The sequence below is a fragment of the Antennarius striatus genome, chromosome 8 (assembly GCF_040054535.1).
Source record: "Antennarius striatus isolate MH-2024 chromosome 8, ASM4005453v1, whole genome shotgun sequence".
NCBI classification, from domain to species: domain Eukaryota; kingdom Metazoa; phylum Chordata; class Actinopteri; order Lophiiformes; family Antennariidae; genus Antennarius; species Antennarius striatus.
Window position 1 is genome coordinate 17,430,137 of NC_090783.1, and position 26,650 is coordinate 17,456,786.

Below are 26,650 nucleotides of genomic sequence, written 5' to 3' on the forward strand. Positions count from 1 at the left end.
CTTATCATCCTAAAGACGCCTCCTGTTGTATATTTAGCACCAGGACAAGACTGACACACAAGTTTTAGCGAACATCATCTTAGCGGTGTTCACCTTTATTTGACCCATGACTTCAGCAGGAACACATGGCTACCCTGTAACACGCGTGTATAATACATGGTAGAGTATTTTAGATTCCATGTTAAATTTTATATTTGGATTGTGTCGAATACAGCAGCAATCTCCCCATAAGTCAATATGCCTAAAGTTGGTCGAAGCAGGTTGAGAGCACAGACCGATTACTGAGTCTGAAAGAGAAGGTGAATGGTCATGATGTCCGTTTGGCAAACATCCACTGAGAAGACCTGTGCTCTGGACACGACTGTTTCCGTCTCGGTGGAACACGATTGGTTACTCTGGCAGAAATAATCCATTTGTCTGGTTTTGCCTTGGCCACTGCTTGTATTGGTTTGTAGTTAAATTTGGGGAATATCAAAAGCTTTTGTGGTTGTAGTCTCTGGAGTCCCCTTGATGTTGGATTTGTGAATCCCAAAAGGAGCTAAAAAAAATGAAAGAGATGCAGCATGAAAACCTAAAGCTGCTTCACACGTCGGTGTCCTTTGGGATAGGAAGATTGTGGGTCGGGCTGCCGACGTTGAGGCCGGCGGGAAAGAAGGAAGGTATGTATGGAATGACAGCCATGAAGGGGCTGGTCAGCGGGCTCTCGTTTGGGGGGGACATGGGGATGATGATGTCGTCCTGGTCCCATACGTGGAAGGCATTTGGGTGGGAGTGGCTGAGGGCGGGTGGTAGGTGCAGAGGGCTGACACCTTCCACCTCGCCGTCTTTCGTCAGCTCCTCGTCCACTGGGCCCAGCAAACAGTCTGCAGACAGAACCGAGGTGCAGGATAAGAACACAGACATTCACAATGACCTTCCTCATCCCAAACAGTTATTTAATCCCCACATGATTGAGATTTACTGAATTATTTGCTCGAATTGTGCCTTCATTTCAAAAGACAAACTGATTTTTTTGGAAAAAATGAACAATGTTACAAAAAAAATACTTTTTACAGAGTTCTTTATAAGTGCAAAGCTCATTTCAAAAAGAGAATGAGCCTCAAATTTCAAATACAAATTTGACAAAGTAGTATACATCTATATTAAAGCAACACTTCATTTGTGAGTTCACATGTCCGGAAGAAACTTTTCAACGTAGTTCTAACACACAGAAATTCTGCTTCATTGACATGACTACCTCTAATAGACGTGAGTACCTGCTACATCCAGCATGAGGTCTTTGATGAGGTGACCCACGATAGCATAGGCCACCGCAACAACCACCACAGCGGCCATCAAGAGGTACAGAATGGATTTAGGTAGCTGTATGATGTCCCTGGGAGGAGGCTTGTACTCCTTGTAAAGGGGCTCCATATTATGGACCAAATACTGAAAAGAAAATCTGCCTTCGTCTGTGTAGTTAAAGCGGTCCATATTCCAAAATCTCCACTTCCTCCAGTAAAAATGAGTTATTTCCTTACATTAAAAGCTGATTAATCATCATGCTGAGATGCCACTTCCTGAAACACAGGATAAATGAGGATTGTTGTTGTCTGTGAACACTTGAAATTACACTCATATGTTCATTTTTAATTTTCCATGTTGTTTACTTTTTAATTGGATAAAGACATTTTTATCACTGGATCAATATAAAATTGTCACATGAGTAGATGAATCCAGCTATTAACTTTTGTTTACAGTTTGTAGATGGAACAGTGGGATCTTTGCAGAGCCAGTTCAACATGTTTCAGCAGAGCAGTTAATAAGTTACGTTACCATTGATTTGATGTCATCCGTTCATCGATTCGTCCTCCATCCTCCACCAAACATCACATTTCTGACAGCTTCTGTATTCCTCTGCTGTACAATGCTTCGTCTCCTGTGCTGAAATAATCCAGACTGAAGGCGGTGTGTGTGTGTGTGTGTGTGTGTGTGTGTGTGTGTGTGTGTGTGTGTGTGTGTGTGTGTGTGTGTGTGTGTGTGTGTGTGTGAGAGAGAGAGAGAGAGAGAGAGAGAGAGAGAGAGAGAGAGAGAGAGAGAGAGAGAGAAATGGGGGGGAGTCGAGGGATTATGGCTCCAATCACAACAGATCTCAATCCCTCATTGCATCCCACTCAACCCAATCTGAGTCAGTGCTTTCTGCCAAGTAATGTTCAAAGACATTACATCCAAACACGCATATGCATAGTACACATGTCACATATAGGTTTTTAGTGAAGATTCTTTTTTTTTTTTAAGTTAGTGGAACATTTGCACTTCAATTTTCATTTTATTTTCACCTCTCTAAAGTTGTTTAAAAACAGAAAAATATACAACTCTTACAGCGTCTTTTAAACCATGATGTTCGTTTTGTCTTCTTCCTGCACTGTTAACCAGGTGTGACAATCTCATTTTAATGCTTTAAATTTAATATTTGATGCGATTTTTTAACAGTATTATTTTAAAACGCTTTAAGTAAAACGAGTTTATTGTTTCAACATAATATCAGGGACCCGTGGACTTGCTAGTAAGATACAGAGCGTTAAAAACTACAACCGCATACAGTTATTGTACACGAACTATGACCTAAATAAACTACATCTCCCAGCGCACCGAGCACCAACATCCTCTCGCGAGAGTTTGTTTAAAGCTCGGGCGCAGCAGCGCTGTCTGCGGGTTTTGAGACGAATTTAACTCAGTTATGAACTAATACACCTAAACCATCTCCCACAGCTGTTCTATTTGAGTTGTTTATGCGTAAATAACTAGTATTTGTTTACTGTAACATTAAATACATATCTACAGACTCAGTTTTGCGCTGAAGGTAAGGAGAAATTAATATTTGTGTCTCATTTAACAGCTACCTAAAGGTGTTCGTAGTGCTAGAAGTGAGCAGACTTCTTTTGCTAGCGATGCCCATCTCTGAATAAATGTGTGTTTTTACTCAAAAAGAAAATAGAGTTACCTGTATTTTTCACAGGAGTGCTGCTTTACAGATTCAGTTTAACGAGTCAAAAGAGATGGAAAGTTTCTTTGAGGACCAACCATTCACCTTGCCGTCGACTCCCAAGAGGGTTGATGAAGGGTACGAGCTGGTCAGAAAGAGCCCTCAGGTACTCCTGGTTGATGTGATGGTGTGTTAGTGCAGTGCTCCTTAGAAGGGCTGGGGCCCAACTTGTAATACAAGATGTTTTTTCTTTTTGTGGACAAAAGAGGGGACAAATTTAAAATAAAAAACAACTGGATTTTGTTCATTTCAGATTTTACAAGTGTAAAATTTATTAGCCAGATTGAGAAATACCTAAGTGTCCAACTTTGCTTCATTTGACTTCCCACAAGCTTTGGTTTTATTCATTCTCCTGCCACTCTGGAGGTGGCTTCAAGTTCTGGGTTTGAATCCCACCCTGTCTCAGCGTCCACCCACAGTCCATAACACATGCTTTTTAGGGAAATATGAGGTAAATTTGACTCTCGTCTTAATATGAGTGGAAACTGCTCTGTTAAAGCTGTTATTGAATTATTATTCAATAACAGCTTATAATGTAATAAATCTACATGAAGTTATGGGAAAGAGTAGTGGAAGCTAGACTAACGGCAGAAGTGAACATTTGTGAGCAGCAGTATGGTTTTATGCCAAAAAAAGAGTACTACAGATGCAGTATTTGCTTTGAGGATGTTGATAGAGAAGTACAGAGAAGGCCAAACGGAGCTGCACTGTGTCTTTGTAGATCTGGAGAAAGCTTATGACAGGGTGCCCAGAGAGGAACTGTGGTATTGTATGAGGAAGTCTGGAGTGGCAGAGAAGTATGTTAGAGCGCTGCAGGACATGTATGAGGACTGTAAGACAGTGGTGAGGTGTGCTGTAGGTGTGACACAGGAGTTCAAGATGGAGGTGGGACTGCATCAGGGATCAGCTCTGAGCCCCTTCTTGTTCGCTATGGTGATGGACAGGCTGACAGATGAGGTTAGGCAGGAATCTCCATGGACTAAGATGTTTGCAGATGACATTGTGATCTGTAGTTAGAGCAGGGAACAGGTGGAGGAGAAGCTAGAGAGGTGGAGGTTTGTCCTGGAAAGGAGAGGAATGAGGGTTAGCCGCAGTAAGACAGAGTACATGTGTGTGAATGAGAGGGACCCAAGTGGAAGAGTGAGGTTACAGGGAGAAGACATCAAGAAGGTGGAGGATTTTAAGTACTGAGGGTCAACAGTCCAGAGCAATGGAGAGTGTGGAAAAGAGGTGAAGAAGCGTGTACAGGCAGGATGGAACGGGTGGAGAAAAGTGTCAGGTGTGATGTTTGATAGAAGAGTTTCAGCTAAAATGAAAGGAAAGGTGTACAAAACTGTGGTGAGACCAGCGATGTTGTTTGGTCTAGAGACAGTGTCACTGAAGAAAAGACAGGAGACAGAGCTGGAGGAAGCAGAGATGAAGATGCTGAGGTTCTCTCTGGGAGTGACCAGGATGGATAGGATCAGGAATGAGTACATCAGAGGGACAGCACATGTTAGAGGTTTTGGAGACAAAGTCAGAGAGGCCAGACTGAGATAGTTTGGACAGGTCCAGAGGAGAGATAGTGAATATATTGGTAGAAGGATGCTGAGTTTTGAACTGCCAGGCAGGAGGCCTAGAGGAAGACCAAAGAGGAGGTTTATTGATGTAATGAGGGAGGACATGAAGGTAGTTGGTGTGAGAGAAGAGGATGCAAAGGACAGGGCTAGATGGAGGCAATTGATTCGCTGTGGCGACCCCTGAAGGGAAAAGCCGAAAGGAGAAGAAGAATGTAATAAATTTACATGTTTTTGAAATGCAATAGCGTCATAACTGGCCAATTATGTAATAAAAGTCCTGAACCAATAACGTAATAACTTTTGGTCATTAGCGTAGTCATTTATTACTAACCCTAACTCCTAATTATTTACTTATTTATTAATTCATTCATTTTTGTATTTATTTCACCAAAAGTTATTACATTATTGGCCAGTTATTATGTTATTTGCCTTTTTACGTTTGTTTTAAAACTGTACAATTAATAATGTTATTGCCTGTTTTTGATATTTGGCTTCATGCCTCCCTACCTGAGGGCCCTCTGATAATCTGTCATCCTGTCCAGCCCCTTCTCTGACCCAGTGTCATCAGGGATTAGCTCCTCCCCTTGACCCTGCAGAGTATAAATGGTTGTCGAAAATGGGTGGATTGATGTCCAAGTGTTTTATCGTCTAATTTTTGTTTGACAAACTATATAAAATCGTTTTTATTTTCTAATTCATGATCTATGACAATTCAGCATTTTTGGGGGTAACCTCCTCACCCAAAACAAACAAACCAAAAAAAAAATAACAGTATCACATGGGAATCAGTTTTTATTGTTCTATAGCACGTGTGTCAGACTCAAGGCCTGGGGGCCAAATGTGGCCCGCCACATCATTTTATGTGGCCCGCGAGAACATGGTAAATGGTCAGAGTGTTTAAAAATAAATAGGTCAAAAGTCTGCTTTGACCAAAAACTACATTTCCCACAGTGCAATAATTAAGCCCATTTTAACTTTTGAGAAAAATATTTTTTACAAAGTTAATGCTCTGACTTGTGTTTGATGTTATTTTTCTTTATTTACTTTGATAGTTTGAGCCTTGAGTGATGGAGTTCTGTGGGTTTCATAACCTGACAAATTGAAAGAAGTTGTTATTACCGAGAAACAGTTTTTTCTGTGCAACTGTAATGTTTGTAACTTGAATAAGTAGTAAATTCAGAGGTATTTAACAAGAAGGAGTAGTTACATTTATTTTACTTTACATTGAGTTACATTTAGTTACATTAATAAGTTACATCTGGCCCTTTGAGGACAGCCATAATACTGATGTGGCCCTCAATGAAAATGAGTTTGACACTCCTGCTCCATAATTTTAAAGTTATTGCAGACCACAAATTCTGTTGATTCATGTTCACTCTATTTTGAGTTAAATTGACTTTGTGGAGTGAAGTTAACTATAAAGACAAAAAGGGGTGTATTTTTTGGTTTCTGAGTGTCAGAGTACCAGGGACACAAAACTCAGCTACAAATTTCTGCGCTTCAGAGATTTAATTTTATAAAATCTAAAATCATGCCTGGCTAAAACTGGCCCACATCAACATTTGGCTCTCTTTTCTCAACACATGGATTAGTAAATAAAAATGGACGACACATCTTCCAGATTGTAACTTATTTAAACACAGTAACATTTAGTCCAAACAAAATTGAGACATTTATTGGATGCTGTTTGTCAGTACCTGAGAAATCACACTTTTAGAGTAAATGTGCATTGAACACCTGTTGATGATGAAACAGCTTATCTCATTGTTCTTGGAGATACAGAGGGAAGACACTGATGATAATTCAACCAGAGTGATGCCATCAAGACTGAGCCTAATTAACCCTCAAGACCAGCGTACCAGGTAGAGAACTACCTAGAGTCCAAACCACCCTGTGGTAATCCACAGGTCCCCAGGATAAATAGTCCTATTTCGTTTCTGATAGAATTTTTGTTGAACAGACGTTGAACCAACACATGTGTCAATATTTATTGAAACTCTAGCATCAATAACATCAGCCAGGACGTACAACGCCTTATCGAAAAGGTGAACAGCAACCGCAGCAGTGACCTGAAAATGATTGACCACTTCCAGGAGCAAATGATTGCCCTGGTACGAGGCTTTTTCCACACTTGTGTCTCTATTCTTTGTCCACCTGCTTAAATGATTGGTCTGAGTACCACATTCTACTCCCTAGGTGACAGAGATGTGCCAGCAGATGAAATCGTGCATGTACTCCATCTATGAAGCAAACAGCGCTGAGATGCAGCCGAAGCTGCAGGAGGTGTCAGAGTTGCTAGAGAACTGCGTTAAAGTCAGCGGTGAGCTGGAGGAGGCCAACCAGGAGCTGTCAGGGCTCCTGCCACCTCCTGTTGTTCTGGAGAGAACTGAACCCAAATAGACTGGGAGTCATTGGGATGTTCTTCTGTTTGACTCCATGTGATTCACATTATTCAAGAATCCTTGGTTGAGTCTTGGTTTCAGGACAGCACTTCAGGTTACAGCTCATGATTAGTCAAAGTAAAATATTGAATTCATGTTGAGTTTCATGAAATAATACAACTAATGAGCAAATTGAAGTTATTTGGCTGTCATGTTTTAGTTTATATTTTGTGGAACTCTGGTATCTACTCTTCCCTGTGTCTCCATATTCATTCAAAGCCGTTTTTAAATTTTCTGTAAATTACAAAACAAACTCATGAGACAACACTGATGCCCAACTATTTATGGCATGGTAACAGACAAAATGAGATCTTTGTATTTTGTTCTGTGATACTGACGTTACTTAATACAGCAAAAACAGTCAGTAGGATGAGAAGTTTGTGGTTTATCCCAGAAATATTTTATGTTTCCATCCATTTGCCCACCGAGGCTGTGGGCAACAGGCAGTTCAGTAGAAATCCTCATCAAGTCATTTTAAAAGGTGATAGAGTAGAACTGTTACTTCCCAACAGTGAAGGCTTGCAGTCCAGTGATGGCTCTGCCCAGGATTAAGGCATGAATGTCATGGGTTCCTATTAGGAAAAAGGTTGACACATTACAAGTGATTTCAGTTGTCGGTTGAAAACAGGTATTGGTCTGAAATCGGTGACAATGACATTGAAAATTTTTAATGTTCCAATGCGATTTAGACACAATTATTCTATTAAAAATATATTAAAAACAACTGATTATTTTATTATTAACTATGGACTATGGTTCCAAGTCAGTCCTGAAGGATTTCTCAACACTGCTGCCCTCTAGTGGTGACAGAGCAGAACCCCTTTTCAGGACAAAACGACCTTCTGAACTTTTAAAATATCAAAGGTTAAAACTTGATGTCTACCTTCGTATGTGTTAACGGCCTCCAAGTTCATGACATGACGGATGACGTGGTACTCGTCTGCAATTCCATTTCCTCCCATCATGTCCCTGGCCTGTCTGGCAATATCCAGAGCTTTGCCGCAACTGTTCCTCTTCAGCATGGAGATCATCTCTGGTGCAGCTCTATTGGGGAAAAACATTCAGAATTGAAGAAAACAAGGACCAGCGTTTCACACCGCTAAATAATCCTGAAAGAATGGGTATTCTCACTTCTTCTCATCCATCAGTCGTCCGAGGACCAGACAGGACTGCAGCCCCAGAGTGATTTCAGTCAGCATGTCAGCCATCTTCTTCTGTACCAGCTGGTTCCTGGCCAGAGGCACCCCGAACTGGATTCTGGTCGAGGGGTTGACAAGTTATGAAAACCAAACCCTCTCCAAAAATCTGAGGCCGACATCCCTTTAGATCTTCAAGTGTCCACAAGCCTGACCGAACATGATTACCTGTCTAGGGTGTACTGACGGGCAGCGTGGAGGCAGAATTCAGCAGCTCCAAGAGTCCCCCATGCGATGCCATAGCGGGCATTGTTCAGGCAGCCGAAGGGGCCCTGGAAATAAAGATGACCACGAGATCAACAGAAGAAATGTAATGCAGTAACATCGGTGTGATACTCAGTAGGACTTGAGCTACGAGCTGCTGCTTACAGCCAGACCAGAAACGTTGGGCAGCAGGTTTTCCTGGGGAACTTCCACTTCATCCATTAGAATCATGCCTGTGGCAGACGCTCGCAGGGAGAACTTGCCCTCAATTTTGGGGGTGGCGAAGCCCTTCATCCCACGCTCCAAGATGAAACCCCGCACCCTGCCATCCTCACATTTGGCCCACACCACTGCAATATCTGCAACAGGGGAATTAGTGATCCTAGCAGAGGAAAGAGAGTGGAGTCTAACGTTAGAAAAACCATTTGTTAAGATTGATCTAAATTTCATTTGGAATGCCACCAACACCAAGTAATTCTGAACAATAACGTTTTTTTTGCCATACTTTGCCATCTGTTAAACACTGATCTGCTGGACCTACCACGTCTTGGCGCCACTGATGGTGAAGGTACTACTGGATGGGTTGTATCTGGCTTTCGTCTCCATACCGCTGGGGTCGCTACCGTGGTTGGGTTCCGTCAAACCAAAGCAGCCCAGGATTTCTCCTCGAGCTACAAAATGAGTAATCCTGCATCAGTCTTTTCTTTTTTTCTTCCAAATCATGTTTAAATGCAGGAAATAGTCCCTCACCCAGTCGAGGAAGGTACTTCTCTTTCTGTGCGTCTGTGCCGTAAGCGTTGATGGGGTGCATGACCAGTGACGACTGGACACTCATGACCGAGCGGTACCCGCTGTCCACTCTCTCCACTTCTCTGGCGATCAAGCCGTAGGCAACGTAACTGGTGCCGGCGCAGCCATACCCTACAGGGAGAACCAGTATGCAGAGACGTCTGACAGAAGAAGTAGACAAGGATTTCCGTTTCGCTTTCATTTGAGGTGACAAAATCATAATTGTGTTTTTTTCTGTTTACCTTTAATAGTTGGACCCAAGACTCCCAACTCTCCCATTTCTGACACAATCTCTCGGTGGAAGTCTGCAGCCGGTAAAGTAGAAAGACATGTATAAATCAGAAAGTTATTTTTGCTCATTTAAAAGTTGGAGGAAAGAAATTTGTAAGGGAATAATTCAATACCACGGTGATATTTTCTCCTTAATCTAGTTTTTTGATCAAAACATAAATTCAGTACACTAAACAGACAAGACACCTCTGTGTGATGCGACCATTTGCGTGAGCTTCGCTTACGTTCGTGTCTGTTGGCCATGAGGATGCGGGGCATGAGTTTCTCCTGGCAGTAATCTCGGAATGAGTCCCGGATCATAATCTCTTCCTCGGTCAGCTGGGATTCCAGATTCAGGACATCTCCCCAGTTGAAAGACACCTTGGCTGAAGGACAGAGTGTGTGGACACACACTGGTTATGTCACTGTGATGTCCTAAGGCAGCGTGTGAACGAAACTGTGCAGACCAGGTTCAACTCTGACACTTCACTTACGTGACTTTGCTGGTTTTTTCTCTTCAGTGTCTACAAAGAAACAAAAAAAAACCCGTTGAGTCGGGTGGATTTTAAATCATTTAATGCAAAACTTAAATCTAACTTGTTCCTTCCAGTGCTTTTGGAAAGAGAAAGTGGTTCTTCCATGAGGAGGTTTAAGGCTGTCGCCCCTAATTTAATTTGACCTTAAATTCAATACATTTAAAGGATTAAATGCCATCAGATTTACCTCTGGGAGCTGCAGCTGCTGATCCCTGAGCTCTGGTAGCAGCGGCAGAAACACATCTCCGGCTGTTGGAGAGCAGACGGGTGATGGAACCTCTGAGAGCCATTTATGTGTCTAACAAAAAGAACCAGGAGCAGAAACGTGAAACACAGCTACACGTTCTTGGTTGGGTTGTCAGACCAGTAAAACGAGGAATGTTAGAACATAACAGGCATCAAATTCCCTTTAAAAATACAAGTTAAAACTTCGTTCTAATACTGCGGCTGTGATTTCATTCTATTGAATTATTCTATAGATAAATTAAAAATATTCTACTTGTTCGTGCAGAAAAAGTGAAAGAAAAGAGTGCAGCTTGTTATAATGATTGTTAATTCACCAAACCCTGATGCTCTGTGTTCAAAACGATTAATAAAAACGATGTGAGAATAAACTCAGTTGCGCGCTACCTTTCAATCCGGTTCCGTCCGTCTGATAATCCGATCGCGTTCAGCACCGACAGTTACGAAAGTGGCTTTTATAGACCCGGCGCGTGTGACGTCACAGAGATACGTAACAGAAAACACGGGCGCGCTTTTCCTCCATTGAAGGTGAGGCACGCGCACGAGCACGACATGCAGTTACGCAACCGCGTGCACGTCACGCAAACAACTATGGGTGGCATTAATTGAAATAATTAACTAGGATTTAGTCTTGACCACTGACGAGCAGCACGTTGTGTTTAAACTTTGACGTGTTAACTTGATTCTCACACACTTTCCACGCTCAAAATGGCGTTGAGCAGCTGTGTGAAGGGTGTGTGTTGACACCCCTCCAGCTCATTGGCTGGTAAAAATAAGACGCGTCCTGAACGTCCGGGGCGCCTGTTCTCAACTTTTTTCCAGTGACGCTCCGGCCGACAGCTGACGGGACGACAACACAACAGGAACCACACCAACAACAAGAGTAACACAAAACACACACCAGGGTCACAACCCCTGGTCCAAAAATGTCCACACGTTACGTAAGAGACCATTAACAACAATGCGCAAAAAGTGTTCCCTTTATTCTAAGTGCATTTTATTGCATTACCTAGATACTGTGCTTCAAACTGCTCAAACTTTATCACTAAATTCTTCTAATATATAAGGTCAGAGTGGGTGTGTAGGTGGGTGGGTCTGGGGTTCTTTACATTATTAACAACAGCTATTGATATTTTTACGAATCTAAGTGGAATCAAATGAATTATGTGATATTTTTATGGACAGATGTGGGCCCCGTCATCAGTGTTCGTCACTCATCACCACCTCCATTAATTGTTTTTTTATTAATTTCCTTGCGTTATTTTATTTATTTATTTATTTGTATATTTTTAAAATATACTTCTTATAACCAGTGAAGACTTTACTTTAGACATGGAGGAAGAGCGTAAAAACGTCATGTACTAAAAATTAAAAAAAAGCCCAAAATATAAAATCTGCAAATTGATGTTGAAAAAACAACCTGTCCCGAATGTTATTTTATTCTACAATAAATGCCACTATTTTCTCAGACACATGTTTATTTGGTGCAATTGGTCAACCATGGCTGCTTTGTTGGTACATCAACACAATGACATCTACATCTGCAAGAATTAGGTATAGTTTTTATGAACATTTGTATTTTAAAGGCTTTATGAAGGAAAGAAATGTGCGTAAATCAGACTCAGCTGAGAGAAACATTTCCCTCCGTGATGTACATGAGTACATTTAGTTTAATAGCTACTGTAGTAAAGCACATGTACGGGAAATAGCTCTGCGCTGGTCATGGCTACTGTGTTATTTTAGTTGATGGTTGTTTACGAACACATTTAAGGTAAAAATACATTTTTAAATGATATCTTCTGAATTAATCTTACTTGTGGGAAGCAAACCGATTTGTTCGCCCACTGTGAACGCATTACGTCCCTCAGAAACACATTAATCTTCACAAACAGTTCATACATTCCATTAAAGTAGCGGTGAGTGAAATTTCTTAGCTCCGCCCAAGCCCGCTGTGGTTGGTTCAGGCGACTGCCAGTCTGCAGATGCTGCTCTTTTATTGGTTGGCCTTGCTCCCCCGTTAGCTCGGAGCCCGCCCTGCTCCAGCTAGGTTTGGGATGGTCTGTGTGTGTAGCCGTAGCCGTCAGCCGCTCTTATTGATGGTTCTTTCCTCGACATTTCTATGGTAACTGTCCTGTCGAATATCTGATCAACCGCCAGGACGCGAACGGTGTGAGAATGGAGCTGGAGGAGAAAAACCCGGACCCTAAATACGGTAAGAACACCGAGAAGGTGCAGCTTTCTCCTCGATCTTTGCGTTTTAAGGAATGGAAACAATGAGCGAGAGATGAGAGGGTGTGGACCTCATGCTTCTGATGCAGATCTGGACTCACACTCATCCTCCAGCCGCGATTTTTACCTTCTTTAATGTCAAAAAACTATTTTTTCCCCCCCACCGAATATTAAGTGACAAACCCCCAACTGTGAAGGCATCATATTCTAAATAGATGGTTGCTCTTGCTTCACACCAATTATGGCTTCGAATGGGTCCTGAACTACAACTCTACCATTATTTACTGATGATATTCGCCTTAATGCCACAGCTTGGAGATGGATGAGCAGTAAATGTTGTCATCCATTCACACCAAGCTTGTTTTCAGTAGCTCATATCAATTTGACTTAAAACTATAAGAAGACAAAAACAGGAAAGGGAGGAGTTGATGGGGATTTTATTTTGTTTATGGAATCCTTTTTTTTTTTTTTTTTTGGAATATGGTCCAGACCCACACTGACACTTTACAGGAACATTTATGGATTTTGTCTTAGGTTATGGAAAACCCACCCAGTGCCCAAGACGTGACTCATAGCTCATTATTATTTTGTGTGCCATGCATGTTCTCCACTTACCAGTTGTTTCTCCACGCCGTGGCGTGGATTTGTCGTGCCCGGGCTGGGTTGTTGTTACTATGGACCGTTGACTCATGAAGATTTCATAAGCAGAGCTATTCTTGCTTTAATACCACAAGTCCATGTTCTCACATGAGCTGACCACACACAGATCTCACAGCGATACTCCACATCTCAGTTCCTGCTTTCACAATATAAGATGCTCCCAACAACCCACACCCACAATTCCAAGCGCACATCCTCTCTAGGCGATCCACGGAGCTCCCACTGTGGAACATTTCCTTGTCACTTTCCTGTCACCATGTAAACAGCTATTTTTCTCCTGCCCCCTCCCCCACCGAGGCGAAAAGGTCAGAAAACCCAGCCCTTTCAAAAGCGGTGATAAAGATTTACGTGAGTCAAACACACGGTATGCTATGCTGGTGGTGTTCCACGCTGTGGACCTTGAGCAGTTCCCGGTTCCACGAGAAGGTTCAGCGCCACGTTTTCCTGCTGTGTAGGCGTGCATGCAGGCTGCAGCCTGTTCTGCACACACACACACACACACACACACACACATACACACACACTCATAAGGCCTCCAGTTTCTGTCTAACTGGCAGGCAGATGCATTACCACACACTGCATGTACACGCATGCACCGGCACACGCAACGACACACACTGCTGCTAAATGTTTCACAGTGAACATTCTAAATTTGACTTGTGTTTGATCCCAGCATACAGGAATACAGAGTTCTGACCTGTCCGTTCTTAAATATTTATTATCTCTGCATGACAAGGATTTAATGTGTTTTGCTGTTAAGAGCATACAGGTCAATGAACGTATTAACCATCAGCTGGTAGTTTAAAGAACTAATAGCTTTCAGCCGAGGAGCAGTAGTACACAGTAGTTACACACACACACACACACACACACACACACACACACACACACACACACACACACACACACACACACACACACACACACACACACACACACACAACCACACTGCCCGCTAACCCATTAAGGTAGTCAAGAGGAGGTTCATCCGATAACCCCTCTGGGCCCATTAGTGAATCACATCAGATATGACATCATGGCTTCCTTTAACACACAGTTGTAACCTGAAAAGCCAACAAAACTAGTCAGACTTGAAAGTTTTCACTTTCATTTCCAGTTCTTTTTAACAGATCTTTCTATTTTTTTGACATATTTTGATGAGTAATGTTCATGTTAATTTTGTGTGGCAGCTGTATTTACAGAATCATTGACCTGAATGTAGGCTGAGATCATCTAGTGGCCTCCTGGCTCCTCATCATCAGGGACCCTGCAGGGTGTAATGAGTGACCCGGAGGGGTGATGTCAGCCAATTAAGTAAACCCCCCCAAAAAAATAAAGCACACGTGATTCACATTAATTCAGCCTGCAGTAATCGATAAGTATCTGCTTGTTCTTTGTTTTATCGGAGAACGGCAGACTAACCCTAATTCTGCATCAGAGCATCTTAATGTGTTTCATTTTGTTGTACATCCTCCAATCATCAGCCTGGTTTTAAAACAATGTACAACATTCACATGTTACAGTAATTGAGATTAGTTCAGGACAATCACTTTCATTTCACCAGTGTCATAAACAAACAAGATTTTCCTGAGACACTTGGAGATCTTTACACAACAAATCTGCTGTAAAGCTTTTCAGCACAGTGAGTGTTCCTCAGCACAGAGCCGACAGCTCTGATGGAGCCCAGTCTCACTTTCACAGATGGTTCTACAAATGGATGGGTGAAAAAAAGAATCACTCCCAGTGTTTACCCTCTTCAGCAAAGAGAAAGAGCTGCATACAGACAGAGGGATGGAGGAGGAGATAAGACCAAACAGCAACCAGAAATGTGGTGGCAGAAAGACAGACAGTTGTCCAGGATTTAAGATTAAGAAAGAATAACAATGAAATCAAAGTATAACTGCACAAAGTTCCAATGTAGGGATGACATCTCGCTGTGAGCAGAACATAGAAATGAGATCGATGTGGTTTTTATTCACTGTCTCTAACATGGACATGATCACAGTAAGGGAGAGAAAACAGTGATCATGTCAATGTTTCATGTTAAACACATTCAAATCATCAAATAATAAAACAGTTAAGAAAGTAAAACGTTGACGCAGATGACTAAATTATAAATCACCATAATATTGTACATATAATATAATTAGTATATTTTAGATTTTTCTTTGACAGAATTATTAAGATTAATAATATTTAATCTGAATAAGAATTATATTGTGCAAAAAAAAAGCATTATCACACATTTGTATTCAAACTTAGGCAATAATTGAGCTTCTAATTTCATAAATACTAAGCAGTTATCATGGTAATATAATTTATAATGTGCAATTAATTCATAATATGTGAATAATGATGTCGTGCACACAGTTCAGGTCATATATGTTAATTGCAAGAGCTGGAATACTAAAAATACGAGTCCAATTCATGTTGCTATGCTTAGTTTGAACATTTTAGTATTTCTAGCCTGGTTTAAAGACTGGAGTCACAAAAACGCCTCAGCTCCTCTAAAAACTCTCTAATTAATTATGCTGTGTCTTATTTGCCATTTCAACGCTTTCTTTCTTGAAATAATAAATTAATAAGATGTAAATTGTAAATTATGAATGCGTCTGCTTGTAAATATCGTCAGCTAGAAGCTGTTTCCTCTGTGTCCAATCTGATACAACCATTTATGTTTTATATCAAATAATATAACTGAACAAAGAGTGTAGAATGATTGTATAACAATCATCTGGGGGTAGTATGAGAGAACATTACATACATTCAAATAATTTATAAGTGATGCTGATGTTAAAAATGTTTAAAGCCTGTTTGTTCAGTCAACCACTGATTAATGTTAGATATGCCCATGTATCATTATAGGAACGTCTGAAGGCAGGTCTTTGCTTATTATATCCACATGTATGGATAAAGAACGTTACCAAAACAGTTAAGAGGTTCATAATTTAAAAAAAAACAACTTTATTCACCTTCTAAAATAGCAATGTGGCTTACCGTGGGTCCGTCACAGGGCAGCAGCAGTGAGCATCCTAGACAACCCGTAGGACGCACGGACCACCTCAAAGCTGGGAGTGTGTGTCACACACACACACACACACACGCGCACACACACACACTCATATCATCATAACGGGATCATTGTGTTAACAATACACAAAAGCATTTCCAAAAATCTTTGTTCATTGTTCTGGAAGTTAGTGATGTGGAGTTTAAATTTTTTTAAAAAACCAACACTTTGTGGGGAATTCAGGAAGCTGTGAGGCCATCCATCTGAGTGGGACGTGTTGGTGTTGTGTTTGATTTGGTTGTGTTGATGTTTTTGCGTCTTCCAGGACTGACTTGACCCTGAAGACGTAATAACAGAGTGAAGGTTGATTTCAGATCACCTCCCTGTCTGTCGGCTTTATTTCTGGCAGCGTCTGGCTTTCATCCCTCTGGCTGTTGTTCTCCCAGCTCCCCCAGCCGTTCTGTTTTTCTGCAATTCCCCCGACAATGTCTGAGCATCGGGGGGGGGGGGGGGGGGCTGCTGGGCGACGGCAGAGCTGTGAGAACTCTGAAAGAAAGAAGGAAGTGAGGAGTCAGACGCAGATCTCAAACAGGAAGGAGATGTTCGCAAAACAGCTGACGGGCACGACGTAGAGAAATCGATAAAACCGTCTATGATTGAAACCTAAGAAGGAATTTAACGCTGGAATGGCTCAGCCTGAAAGAACAGGTACAGTAACACCGCCCCCCCCAACCCAACCAATCGCCCCCCCCCCCCCATTGGCTCTTCCAATGAACTCCAGGTTTGTTTGTTGCTGAATGTTTGACATCATCGACTCGTGTCAGACAGACTTCAGTTTTCTTTTAAGGGAGTTTTTGAACGCCGTCACAGGAACAGATGCAGACGCTTCCAGTCATGTGACAGGGCGTGTCATGTGGTTACTGATGCTGATCCATGATCTGATGTTTACTGAGACCATTCCCATGATTAAAGCATCAGATGCAGCCACCACCGCCGTCGTTGTTGTTCTGAAGAGATGACTCACACTAGTAGCTGATGATCTCACTCTGGGTTGATCTTCCTCCTCTGCCATGTCTGAGGTGTTTCCATGGCGTCTAGCTGTGTCCACGGGGAGCTCGCCGTCTCCGGGGAGCCATTTTGTGGGTTGCCAGGCACAGCAGTCAGACAGTAGAATCCTTTTGTTGCCGGAGACCTTCCTGTGTTTGTCGATAGGTTGAGCGGAGTGCTCACAGTACACACACACACACACACACACACACACACACACACACAAACACACTGAACAAAAATGGAATCAGTGGTTTCTAATTCTGTGTTCATTATTCAAAGAGAGCGTGACGAGCCTGTCGTCTCTTCTCGTCCTCAGGGGAGTCCAGGAAGTTTGACCCGAGCTTCAAAGGGCCGATCCACAACAGGTGAGGCGTCGCTGATCTTTTTGTTTTTTTCTTTTGTTTTTATACCACACATCAGTAACGGTGTTCCACGTCTCGTCTCCTCAGGGGCTGCACAGACATCCTCTGCTGTATCCTCTTCATCATCGCCTTGTTGGGCTACTTTGCCGTGGGAATTCTCGGTAAGATCGGCCTCCGTTACGATCACGTCTAAATTCAGGCCTTTTCAGTAAATTTAATGATGATTTAATTCTAAAAATACAGAAAAAAAATCTTTAAACTGCACAGGGAAAAAAAAAAATCTGTATCGGTACAAACACAAGAACAACCTGAGGTGCTGGCGTTATTAAAAACACACGCCCACAGATGTTCGCTTTGCTGGAGACGAGTTGAACCCGCACCGCTTGTCAAGCTGCTCCGCACCTTGTGTTCTACAAGTCAGAGGCAGTTTGACATTATACACACAACGTGTGTGTGCTTCATCAGGTTTATCATGTGTTCCTCTTCTTCTCCATGCAGCCTGGTCCCAGGGTGACCCCAGGAAAGTGATCTACCCCACAGACAGCAGGGGGCAGTTCTGTGGGCAAGCTGGAACCCCTCTGGAGTGAGTTGCGTGATGCTCTCAAGCGTTTTCTGATCTCATCATAGAAATGTATTCATTAAAAGATCAACATCAGGGGAGGTCAGACTGTATTGCAAGAAGCACTGAAGATAAGATACGAGTAATTTTGATTGGATAAAACTTGGATGTAATTCGGATATTGATAAAAATCTGACATTGTTTTCTTTTCTTTTTACTTCTTTGACATTCGTTTGACGCTCTGTCTGATTGTCATGACCCATGGAGATTACAGTATTATCTCAAAAAAGCGACAGTGCCCATTATATATGAAAAAAAATATTTGAAATAGGCCATTCGTTGAAGGTGCGCCTCGTTATAGTGCGGAAAATACTGTAACCTAATAAAATTCTTAACTTGTAAAAAGATTCTGTACTTGATGCTGGATCTTGTGTTCCTCCTCTCAACTACAGAAAGAAACCTCTTCTGTTCTACTTCAACATCCTGAAATGTGCCAGTCCTCTGGTGCTACTGGAGTTCCAGTGTCCCACCACTCAGGTGAAGGGAAACACCTGCATCTGCTGCTTGTCGGACCGTCTGTCTCCTTCTGTTAATGCATGCTGCTGTTTGTCTGCAGTTATGTGTGGAAAGCTGTCCTGACAGGCATCTGACGCTGATGAAAGCCAAGTTGAACATGAAGGACCACGACTACTACAAACAGTTCTGCAAGGAAGGGGTGGACTTCGCCAAACTGAGTCCTCCAGAGCTCCTGAGGGACGGCCTGTGTCCGGCCATGTTGATGCCCAGTAAAGCCTGTGAGTCACAGCCGTCTCAAGTTCCTGTTAAAGCTGTTGAAACCATCAGAGTTGTCTAAGTGGATCATCTCTCCCCCCTCCCAACAGTCACGCGTCGCTGCCTCCCTGCCTTGGGAACCATGAAGGGTGGGGTGGTGGTGGTGGGCAACGAGACCACTTTCAAATCTGAGGACGGTGTCAGCATTAACGCCACGGATGTTCTGGAGGCATCCAAGTGAGTTTTTTTCACTGCCAGCAGGAAATGCTTGTTATATGAACAGGACATTGTTGTCAGTGCAGTAGAACCTCGAGATGCGAGTTACCTGAGACACGAGCCGTCATTCTGTCCTTATTTTTGTTCGACATAATAGCAAAATTCCGAGGTACGAGTTCAGGACACCACCACTATTTGGTAGATGGATACAACATCAGAGATCTTGTTCTCATTGGTGGAGTAAAGACGTAGCTCGTGTGTTCTCTGACTTTTGCGTTTCTTTTCTTTTTTTATCATTGTCTATGTACACTGCCCGACCAAAAAAAAAGTCACCGTTTGGGTTTCAATAAGCAAATTGCATCGTTATGATCAGGGGTTGCTTCGGTTGGTCGAGTCCAGGGTCAGCAATATTACTCAGCAAAAAAATTAAGTCTGCTGAGTATCTGAATGTATTGAATGACCAGGCTATCCCATAAATGGATTTTTTCTCCCAGATGGCTGGGATCATATTCCAGGACAACAATGCCAAAATTTATCGGACTCTAATTGTGAAAGAGTGGTCCAGGGAGCGTGAGGAATCATTTTGACACATCAATTGGCCCCCACAGTCTTGAGCTTAACCCCATTCAAAGTCTATGGGATGTGCTGGCGAAGACCTTACAGAGTGGTTTGACTCCTATCGTCAATACAAGAACTCGGCCAAAAATTAATGCAATTCTGGACAGAAGTAAATGATGTGACGTTGTACGAGGTTGTCGAAACAATGCCGCGGCAAATGTGCACTGCAATCAAAGCTACAGGGCTGGAACAGATTCAAATGATTTTAGTTATGTTAAATGGGGAAAATTTTGTTTGACTTACGAGTTAAGTCACGGAACGGATTAAACTCGTATCTCCAGGTTCTACTGTAATAAATTTGATTGTGAATGACACGAGGTGTTGGGGCTCCGCTCCAGAGGCGGATGTCTACGGTGCACATTGTGTTATTTGTGGTGTGTTTTTAATTCTTTATTTTGGTCTTACAGGAAGTCAAACGTGGCAGTTGAAGCTCGCCAGGTGGCCATGAGGATCTTTGAGGACTACACTCAGTCCTGGCACTGGATATTGCTGTAAGTCTGTTAAGCATCTACACATTAAACAGTATTTAGCACATTTACAGGCAGACGCCACTCTGTTTGCTTTCTCACTTAATGCAGTTGTCAAAACACAGAGTTCTCACAGCTGTCGAACATTTTCACTCGGTGTCTGAGAAGCATGACTTCGGTGAACTAATCGCTTTGAAACCAGGAAGTATGCTTGACTGCAGCGGGTACTAATGTATGCATGTGATCTGTCCACGCTCTGCAGGGGTCTGGTGATCGCCATGGCGGTCAGCTTGGTTTTCATTGTCTTGCTGCGTTTCCTGGCTGGAATCATGGTCTGGGTCATGATTGTTTTGGTTATCATAGTCATCGGTTACGGTGAGTCAGTAGCATCCGTACATGACGTTAGCCCTCTGTACGTATTCAAAGAATCGACTAAACAATAAACTTTTTTAGGGATCTTCCACTGCTACATGGAGTTTGCCAGTCTGAAGGGGGAGCCGGGTGCTGATGTCACCATCCGGGACCTCGGCCTGCAGACCGACTTCTCTGTCTACTTGCAGATCCGACAGACCTGGCTGGCGTTCAGTACGCACCATCGCTCCTCCACTCACACGCGGTTCTCTGTGTGAAGTTTGAATGGCACTAATCGAATGTCTTCAATGTTTGCAGTGATTATTCTGATCATTGTGGAGGTCATCATCATCCTGCTCCTCATCTTCCTCAGGAAGAGACTCCTGATCGCTGTCGCCCTTATCAAAGAGGCGAGCAGGTCGGTTTGAATCTAAGCCCCAAATCTGTTATTCAAAATCTGCCTCAATCAATATTTGTTATAATTAGAATGGATTAAATGTGTTATGATGAATGGTTTTGTCTAAAAGAGAATTATCATCCATCACGGTGTCTTCAGCTCATGGTTTTTGGGTTTAATGACCTACTACGTAGCAGATTTGATTTAGTTTTGCTGCTTTAATCAGTCGATCGCTGCTGTTTTCAGTAAAATATTGAATAAACAGTTAAAGTTCTAGACAAATGTTTGTGTCTGGAGCTGCTGGAAACCAAAGACAGGATTTCAAAGGTGTTCTACTGAAAATGTGAACAGCCAACTGTATGCTAACACCTTTAGCATGAACAGCTGACACGGTAACAAGCGTTCAGCGCGGTAACACAGCCCGGAACTGATCCTCTTTGTTTCGGTATGTCTGCTCCTCCTTTTAGAGAATATGAATTTTAAACTTGCCAACAGAAGATTGTGATAATCTTTGTGTTTTCCAGAGCTATTGGGCATGTGATGTCATCTCTGTTCTACCCACTTTTGACCTTTGCCCTCCTCGCTGTGGTGATTGCTTATTGGGCCATCACGGCCGTGTATCCTTAAGCATTATTGTTCACACATTTGTTTCATCTTTGTTTTTCCATTTTTATTGCAAAAATAATCACAACTCTACAGTTTTCCATTCTTGCAATATATATATATATATATATGTATATATATATATATATGTTATTTATATATATATGTGTTACTTATATTGCATCTTTGGGTTCTAAAGACATGGATGCCAACATTTGGTGCAATTCAGACCTGTGACATCAAACTTTAAATAACCATGCAACCACCGTTCTGTCCAGCAGGGGGCGGCACCTCTGGGCCTGATTTAACTCAGAGGAGAGATAAGAACTCTTGTTTTCTTTATTAACACTTCAAATGTAATCAGGGAGGAAATCAATTTTTACTCTAAATGGGTGGCATATTTCCATAAAAGCTGACACAGATGAACGTAACCTTTATTGGAATAATATCCTTGACCAGCTGTTCCTCCCAGTTTCTTGTCCACTTCGAACGAACAGGTGTTCAAAGTGTTCAACAACTCAGAGTGTGAGTTCGCCCGAGAGACCTGCGACCCCCAGGTATGCTTTTCACTCAAGTCTGATTCAAGCTGTGCGTTACCTGCTGATATTTCACACACCGTTCACTTTAAAAATCACCCATGATGTCGTCTGCCACTCTTCACTTTCTGCAGACGTTCAACACCTCCAACATCTCGGCTCAGTGTCCTGATGCCGATTGCCTGTTCGCCTTCTACGGTGGCGAGACCATCTACCATAAGTACCTGATTTTGTTCCAGTTCTACAATGTCTTCCTCTTCTTCTGGTGCGCCAACTTTGTGACAGCCCTGGGTCAGGTGACGCTGTCAGGGGCCTTCGCCTCGTATTACTGGGCCTTCAAGAAGCCTGAACATATTCCCGCCTACCCCATCTTTGCCTCGCTTGGACGGGCGCTCCGGTAAGAGGTCCACTTTTTTCTCTTGTTGGTTCAGTCCTGCTGCTTATGCTTTGTGAGGCTTGTGTTCAGGTCAGACCTGCGTCACAGGAGGAACATCATGTTTACGGACGGTTTGTGTTTCCTCCTTCCTGTCCAGGTACCACACAGGCTCGCTGGCGTTCGGTTCTCTGATCCTGTCTCTAGTCCAGGCCATCAGGGTCGTTCTGGAGTACCTGGATCACAAGTTGAAAGGTCAGCAGATTTGACCTCTTTGTACAGTGTTGTACTACTGTTGGTGTCAAGTAAACAGCGGAGCTCAAGGATCGATCACATCATTACAACGCTTTGAATGCGTGTAGTTCTACCATCTTAACTTTATCACTCTCTCCTTTCAGGGGCTCAAAACAAGTTTGCTAAATTCCTGCTGAGCTGCATGAAGTGCTGCTTCTGGTGTCTCGAGAAATGTATCAAGTTCCTCAACAGGAACGCCTACATCATGGTGAGTTCTTCTCGCTGATTGAACGCGGCTACAACACGAGCGGCGTCGAGTCTTGACAGGTTTCAAAGCGATAAATGGTTTGGTGTTTTTCTCCAGATTGCCATCTATGGAAAAAGTTTCTGCCCCTCAGCTCGAGATGCCTTCTTCCTCCTCATGAGGAACATCGTCAGGTAGAGTTTCACCCTGTTCGCGCACATGAAGCGTTCAGTCTCTATTTGATGTACATTCTTATTCACTGCTGCTTCCTTTTCGACACAGGGTGGCCGTTTTGGATAAAGTGACAGACTTCCTGCTGTTTCTAGGAAAACTCCTTATCGTTGGGATTGTTGGTAGGAGGCTTCAGTTTCTTGACACCGTAAACGTTTTCCTGTTTTTCAGGAGTGAATCGACTTAATCATGTGTTTCCTTCCAGGGATCTTTTCTTTCTTCTTTTTCTCTGGGAGGATGAAAGCGGTGGAGGATGCGACTCCGTCTCTGAACTACTACTGGGTGCCAATCCTGGTGAGAAGACGTTCACTGTGTTTCTTATGAAGCTCGCTGATGAGTTTCTGATTCTTGATGTGTGTGATTTTCCTCACCTAGACGGTGGTAGTGGGATCCTACCTCATCGCCCACGGCTTCTTCAGTGTGTACGCTATGTGTGTGGACACACTCTTCCTCTGTTTCTGTGAGTAACTGAGCATTCACCAGATCTCCTGCAGAACTCCTTCCTCTTCCTGTGCTCAAGCGCTCGTTGAACTATCTGAGCTAAAAGCAGAGATGCTGGTTTCATCTTCCTGTCGTGTTTCTGACTCTACTTCTCTTTTGTCTCATCTCTCCCTTTACATTTCCTTTTATTCTCACACATCACCTTTAATTCCTGTTTTTCGTTCACCCCTAACTTTCCATTAACCCAATCAAAAACACACAAATGTCATTCCCCGCTCACGTAAAAGGTGAGGATTTGGAAAGAAACGACGGCTCGTCTGACAGGCCTTACTTCATGTCGCCTGAGCTTCATGAGATCCTCTCTAAAACCAAGAAGCTGGAGGACGACGGCGATGGAGACGGCGCTGGTGATGGCGTGGACCACGTTAACTCAGCCAAACAGGCGGATGAGGTGAAACTGGAGGAGGAGACTCCTCTTCAGCAGCAGCCAGATGGAGAAATCCAACTGAAACAGGAGACAGTGCTCAAGCAGGACAACGAGGAGGAGCAGCTGCTGCAGTCCAAGGTGGATGGCGAAGAGCCGCAAGAGGAGGAGAAACGCAGCAACCAAAAAGTCATTGAGACAGAGGAGGTGGAAAAGAAAGAGAAAGGAGAGGAGAGAGAAGAAGTGAAAGGAGCTGCGGAGAAACAGGAGTTGAAACAGGAGGAAAAGGACGAGGAAGCGCCGCCGCCGGCCGAGGAGGTGCCGCCCCCAGCTACGGAGGCTGAGAAAGACGAGACTGGTGCAAAGAATGTAGAAAAGGAGGAAAAGCCACCCTCTGCGCCTCAAGAGTAGATGTTCCAGTGATGCAAGGGGGGGGAAAAAACCCAGGGTTGGTAAACCTCATGAAATCAAAGAACTCCAACTTTGTGATATGGATGTGTTAAATTTGTGGCATACAAGCTAAATTCTCAGATCGCCTTGCTGTGTGAGTGACGTCCATCCGAAGGTTTGAAGGTCGAGACGGATCGAAAGCCCAGTGCATCTCTGTAGCTTGAAAAAAAACAAACAAAAAAAAACAACAACAACCGCTCTCTTGTGTTGGTTTTAGAAGTGTTGGTTTGTTTCTTGTAAAGACCTGTAGAACATTGTGAGTGCTGAACCTGTGCCTGATTGCTGTCACTAATAGTTATTGTCTTAATCTTGTTATGCACTACAGAACCATTAATTAAGTGTTTACAGTCAGAACAAATGAATCTCAATTGATGGTGAATCTTTTTCACTGTTTACAAAACCAGCTGACGCCAAATTGTTACAGACATTAAATATACTGTAGGACTATTGGATTTTTTTCCTATGGAACTTGTATATATATACATATATATACAGTCGTGTTTGTCTGTTATGTATTTTTGGCTTCAGTCTTGTACAGATCCTTGCTGAGAGGGGATCCCACGTATTGTATTGCCACCTACTTGCCTTGGTATTTTGGACTGGCGTTGTGATTGTGTCCTCACGATGCAGCCATTGTGACGCTCCGCAGGCCCAACAGTCGCTTTCTGACCCCGCCTCCTTCGCTCCGGCCCCGTCGTCTCTCTGTTTCTATCTAAGTGCTGCATGATGTTGACATGGCCTTCTGAATGCTTGCAACTAACATCTTAATCTCTGGATGCCTTTGTACTTTTTCTTGTTTGCCACCTTGTTAAAGATGTAAGCTGATTTTCCACTGAATTTACTGACGACATTCCATATTTATTGGATATAATTCTCGATTAAAGGTGATTGTATTTAATCGTAGTAGTTCTGTTATGGGTGTCTGCTGATGTCAGAGTGGTTCGTCATTTGAAAACAGGTGAGTTTAATGAATCAACTCCATCAGTCCCAAATGGAGGGTAACAAATTTTCCATATGAACACGTTTTTTGCTGAACATATTCAGATGCATTATGGGAAGTGTAGTATGCTACTTATGACCCATAGAATAGAACATCTCACACACAAGCCAGGTTATTCCTGTCAGAAGAAGGATTTGAAGGAATTTAAAATCTTAAAGTAGCTGAAAGACAAACATATTATTATTCACACAACGTATGGAAACAAGAATCGTCAGTATACTTCAGATGTTCTCAACTCCTTCTGTCCGTGTCACAGTGGAGGATCTGGAGCGTAACGATGGATCACCAGAGAGGCCATATTTCATGTCGCAGGATCTGCTGTCCCTCCTGAACAAGACAAATCAAGAAGCCAAATCTGTCGATTAGCTTTATGTGTGTGTGTGTTGTGCGTTGGGAGTTGTTTGTGTTGTCTGCATGATGATATTGATCCTTTTTGTTTTTGTCACAAAGCCTTAAACCCATCACTACCCTGTTCTTTGTTAACGGGTGATTTTATGGGAGCTCAAGTTGCAGATGTCTGTTCGCCTTAAAAGATTCATGTTTTTCAGTTTTGTTGTATATTTTGTATGTATTATTTTCTGGCATGCAGTTTATCTGGACTTTGAAGAATCCAGTGTCTTTCAATGAGATTTTCACTTTATGGCAGATGTAGCCAAAGCTATTCATGAGTAATGTTGCGCTTTCTAAGTTTAATTAAGCATATTGCACTGTTTGAAATTAGTTCCCTAAGGTGCTAAGATACAGGTAACTAATGCTTGTGTTAAATTACAAATGGTTCCAGTGCATTCACTGGAATTTGCAGGCTTCGTTTTTTAATAACACTTCTGTTCATGTTCTCCATTTACATGTTTATAATTCTGAGAAAAATTCTGAGTAAAGCATTTTCAGTATTGTTCATACTGTTGTAAACCAATAAAAGTTTGTGATACCATTTCAGTGTTCAGAGAACAACAAAAGGGAACATTTATTCACGGATTAATTTTGTAAATAGAAGACTTGTGCAATTAAAATACCTAAGATAACATTTCTAAATACTAAATAGACCCACAGGAGATCAGTAATTATCAGTTCAGTATTATTAATTTATCTTTCTTTAATGAAATAAACCCTTGATTGGAGATCCTGAAATTCTGTGCGTGTTTACATTTATTAGAATTCTTC

General features: G+C 42.5%; 4 protein-coding genes across 11 annotated transcripts; 2 read left to right on the forward strand and 2 right to left on the reverse strand.

Annotated features, from left to right (window-relative positions):
- On the reverse strand, nt 1-3,152 carry LOC137599689 (uncharacterized). Of its 2 annotated transcripts, none has more exons than XM_068320733.1 (4): nt 3,071-3,152; nt 1,816-1,938; nt 1,257-1,559; nt 1-863 (listed from the first exon to the last, which is right to left on the reverse strand). In XM_068320733.1, exons 3-4 carry the CDS (start codon nt 1,471-1,473, stop codon nt 583-585), a joined length of 498 nt encoding a protein of 165 aa, XP_068176834.1. In that variant the 5' UTR covers nt 1,474-1,559; nt 1,816-1,938; nt 3,071-3,152; the 3' UTR covers nt 1-582. The 2 variants fall into 2 exon arrangements, with proteins under 2 accessions (XP_068176834.1, XP_068176833.1); XM_068320732.1 differs by having other exon boundaries at nt 2,984-3,108.
- Nucleotides 2,683-6,984, forward strand: syce2 (synaptonemal complex central element protein 2). Of its 4 annotated transcripts, none has more exons than XM_068320735.1 (5): nt 2,683-2,842; nt 3,015-3,131; nt 6,361-6,446; nt 6,587-6,695; nt 6,781-6,984. In XM_068320735.1, exons 2-5 carry the CDS (start codon nt 3,039-3,041, stop codon nt 6,982-6,984), a joined length of 492 nt encoding a protein of 163 aa, XP_068176836.1. In that variant the 5' UTR covers nt 2,683-2,842; nt 3,015-3,038. The 4 variants fall into 4 exon arrangements, with proteins under 4 accessions (XP_068176836.1, XP_068176835.1, XP_068176838.1 ...); XM_068320734.1 differs by having other exon boundaries at nt 2,684-2,842; nt 2,999-3,131; XM_068320737.1 differs by having other exon boundaries at nt 2,685-2,842; nt 6,367-6,446.
- Nucleotides 6,200-13,264, reverse strand: LOC137599688 (glutaryl-CoA dehydrogenase, mitochondrial-like). 2 transcript variants are annotated; one of them, XM_068320731.1, is made up of 12 exons: nt 13,108-13,264; nt 10,208-10,318; nt 9,979-10,008; nt 9,730-9,870; nt 9,457-9,519; nt 9,176-9,346; nt 8,967-9,096; nt 8,591-8,807; nt 8,390-8,493; nt 8,157-8,282; nt 7,909-8,069; nt 6,200-7,597 (listed from the first exon to the last, which is right to left on the reverse strand). In XM_068320731.1, the coding sequence occupies exons 2-12, from the start codon at nt 10,308-10,310 to the stop codon at nt 7,524-7,526; spliced, it is 1,320 nt and encodes a 439-aa protein (XP_068176832.1). In that variant the 5' UTR covers nt 10,311-10,318; nt 13,108-13,264; the 3' UTR covers nt 6,200-7,523. The 2 variants fall into 2 exon arrangements, with proteins under 2 accessions (XP_068176832.1, XP_068176831.1); XM_068320730.1 differs by lacking the exon at nt 13,108-13,264 and adding an exon at nt 10,651-10,789.
- On the forward strand, nt 11,868-26,420 carry slc44a2 (solute carrier family 44 member 2 (CTL2 blood group)). 3 transcript variants are annotated; one of them, XM_068320726.1, is made up of 21 exons: nt 11,868-12,475; nt 17,529-17,577; nt 17,662-17,735; nt 18,073-18,157; nt 18,586-18,670; nt 18,750-18,927; nt 19,015-19,141; nt 20,146-20,229; nt 20,468-20,580; nt 20,659-20,790; nt 20,875-20,974; nt 21,478-21,570; nt 22,029-22,113; nt 22,227-22,489; nt 22,626-22,720; nt 22,864-22,967; nt 23,064-23,137; nt 23,226-23,296; nt 23,380-23,468; nt 23,550-23,634; nt 23,903-26,420. In XM_068320726.1, the coding sequence occupies exons 1-21, from the start codon at nt 12,439-12,441 to the stop codon at nt 24,448-24,450; spliced, it is 2,571 nt and encodes an 856-aa protein (XP_068176827.1). In that variant the 5' UTR covers nt 11,868-12,438; the 3' UTR covers nt 24,451-26,420. The 3 variants fall into 3 exon arrangements, with proteins under 3 accessions (XP_068176827.1, XP_068176830.1, XP_068176829.1); XM_068320729.1 differs by having other exon boundaries at nt 11,909-12,475; nt 25,746-26,420; XM_068320728.1 differs by lacking the exon at nt 11,868-12,475 and adding an exon at nt 16,759-16,870.
- Nucleotides 26,421-26,650: the final 230 nt, after the last annotated feature.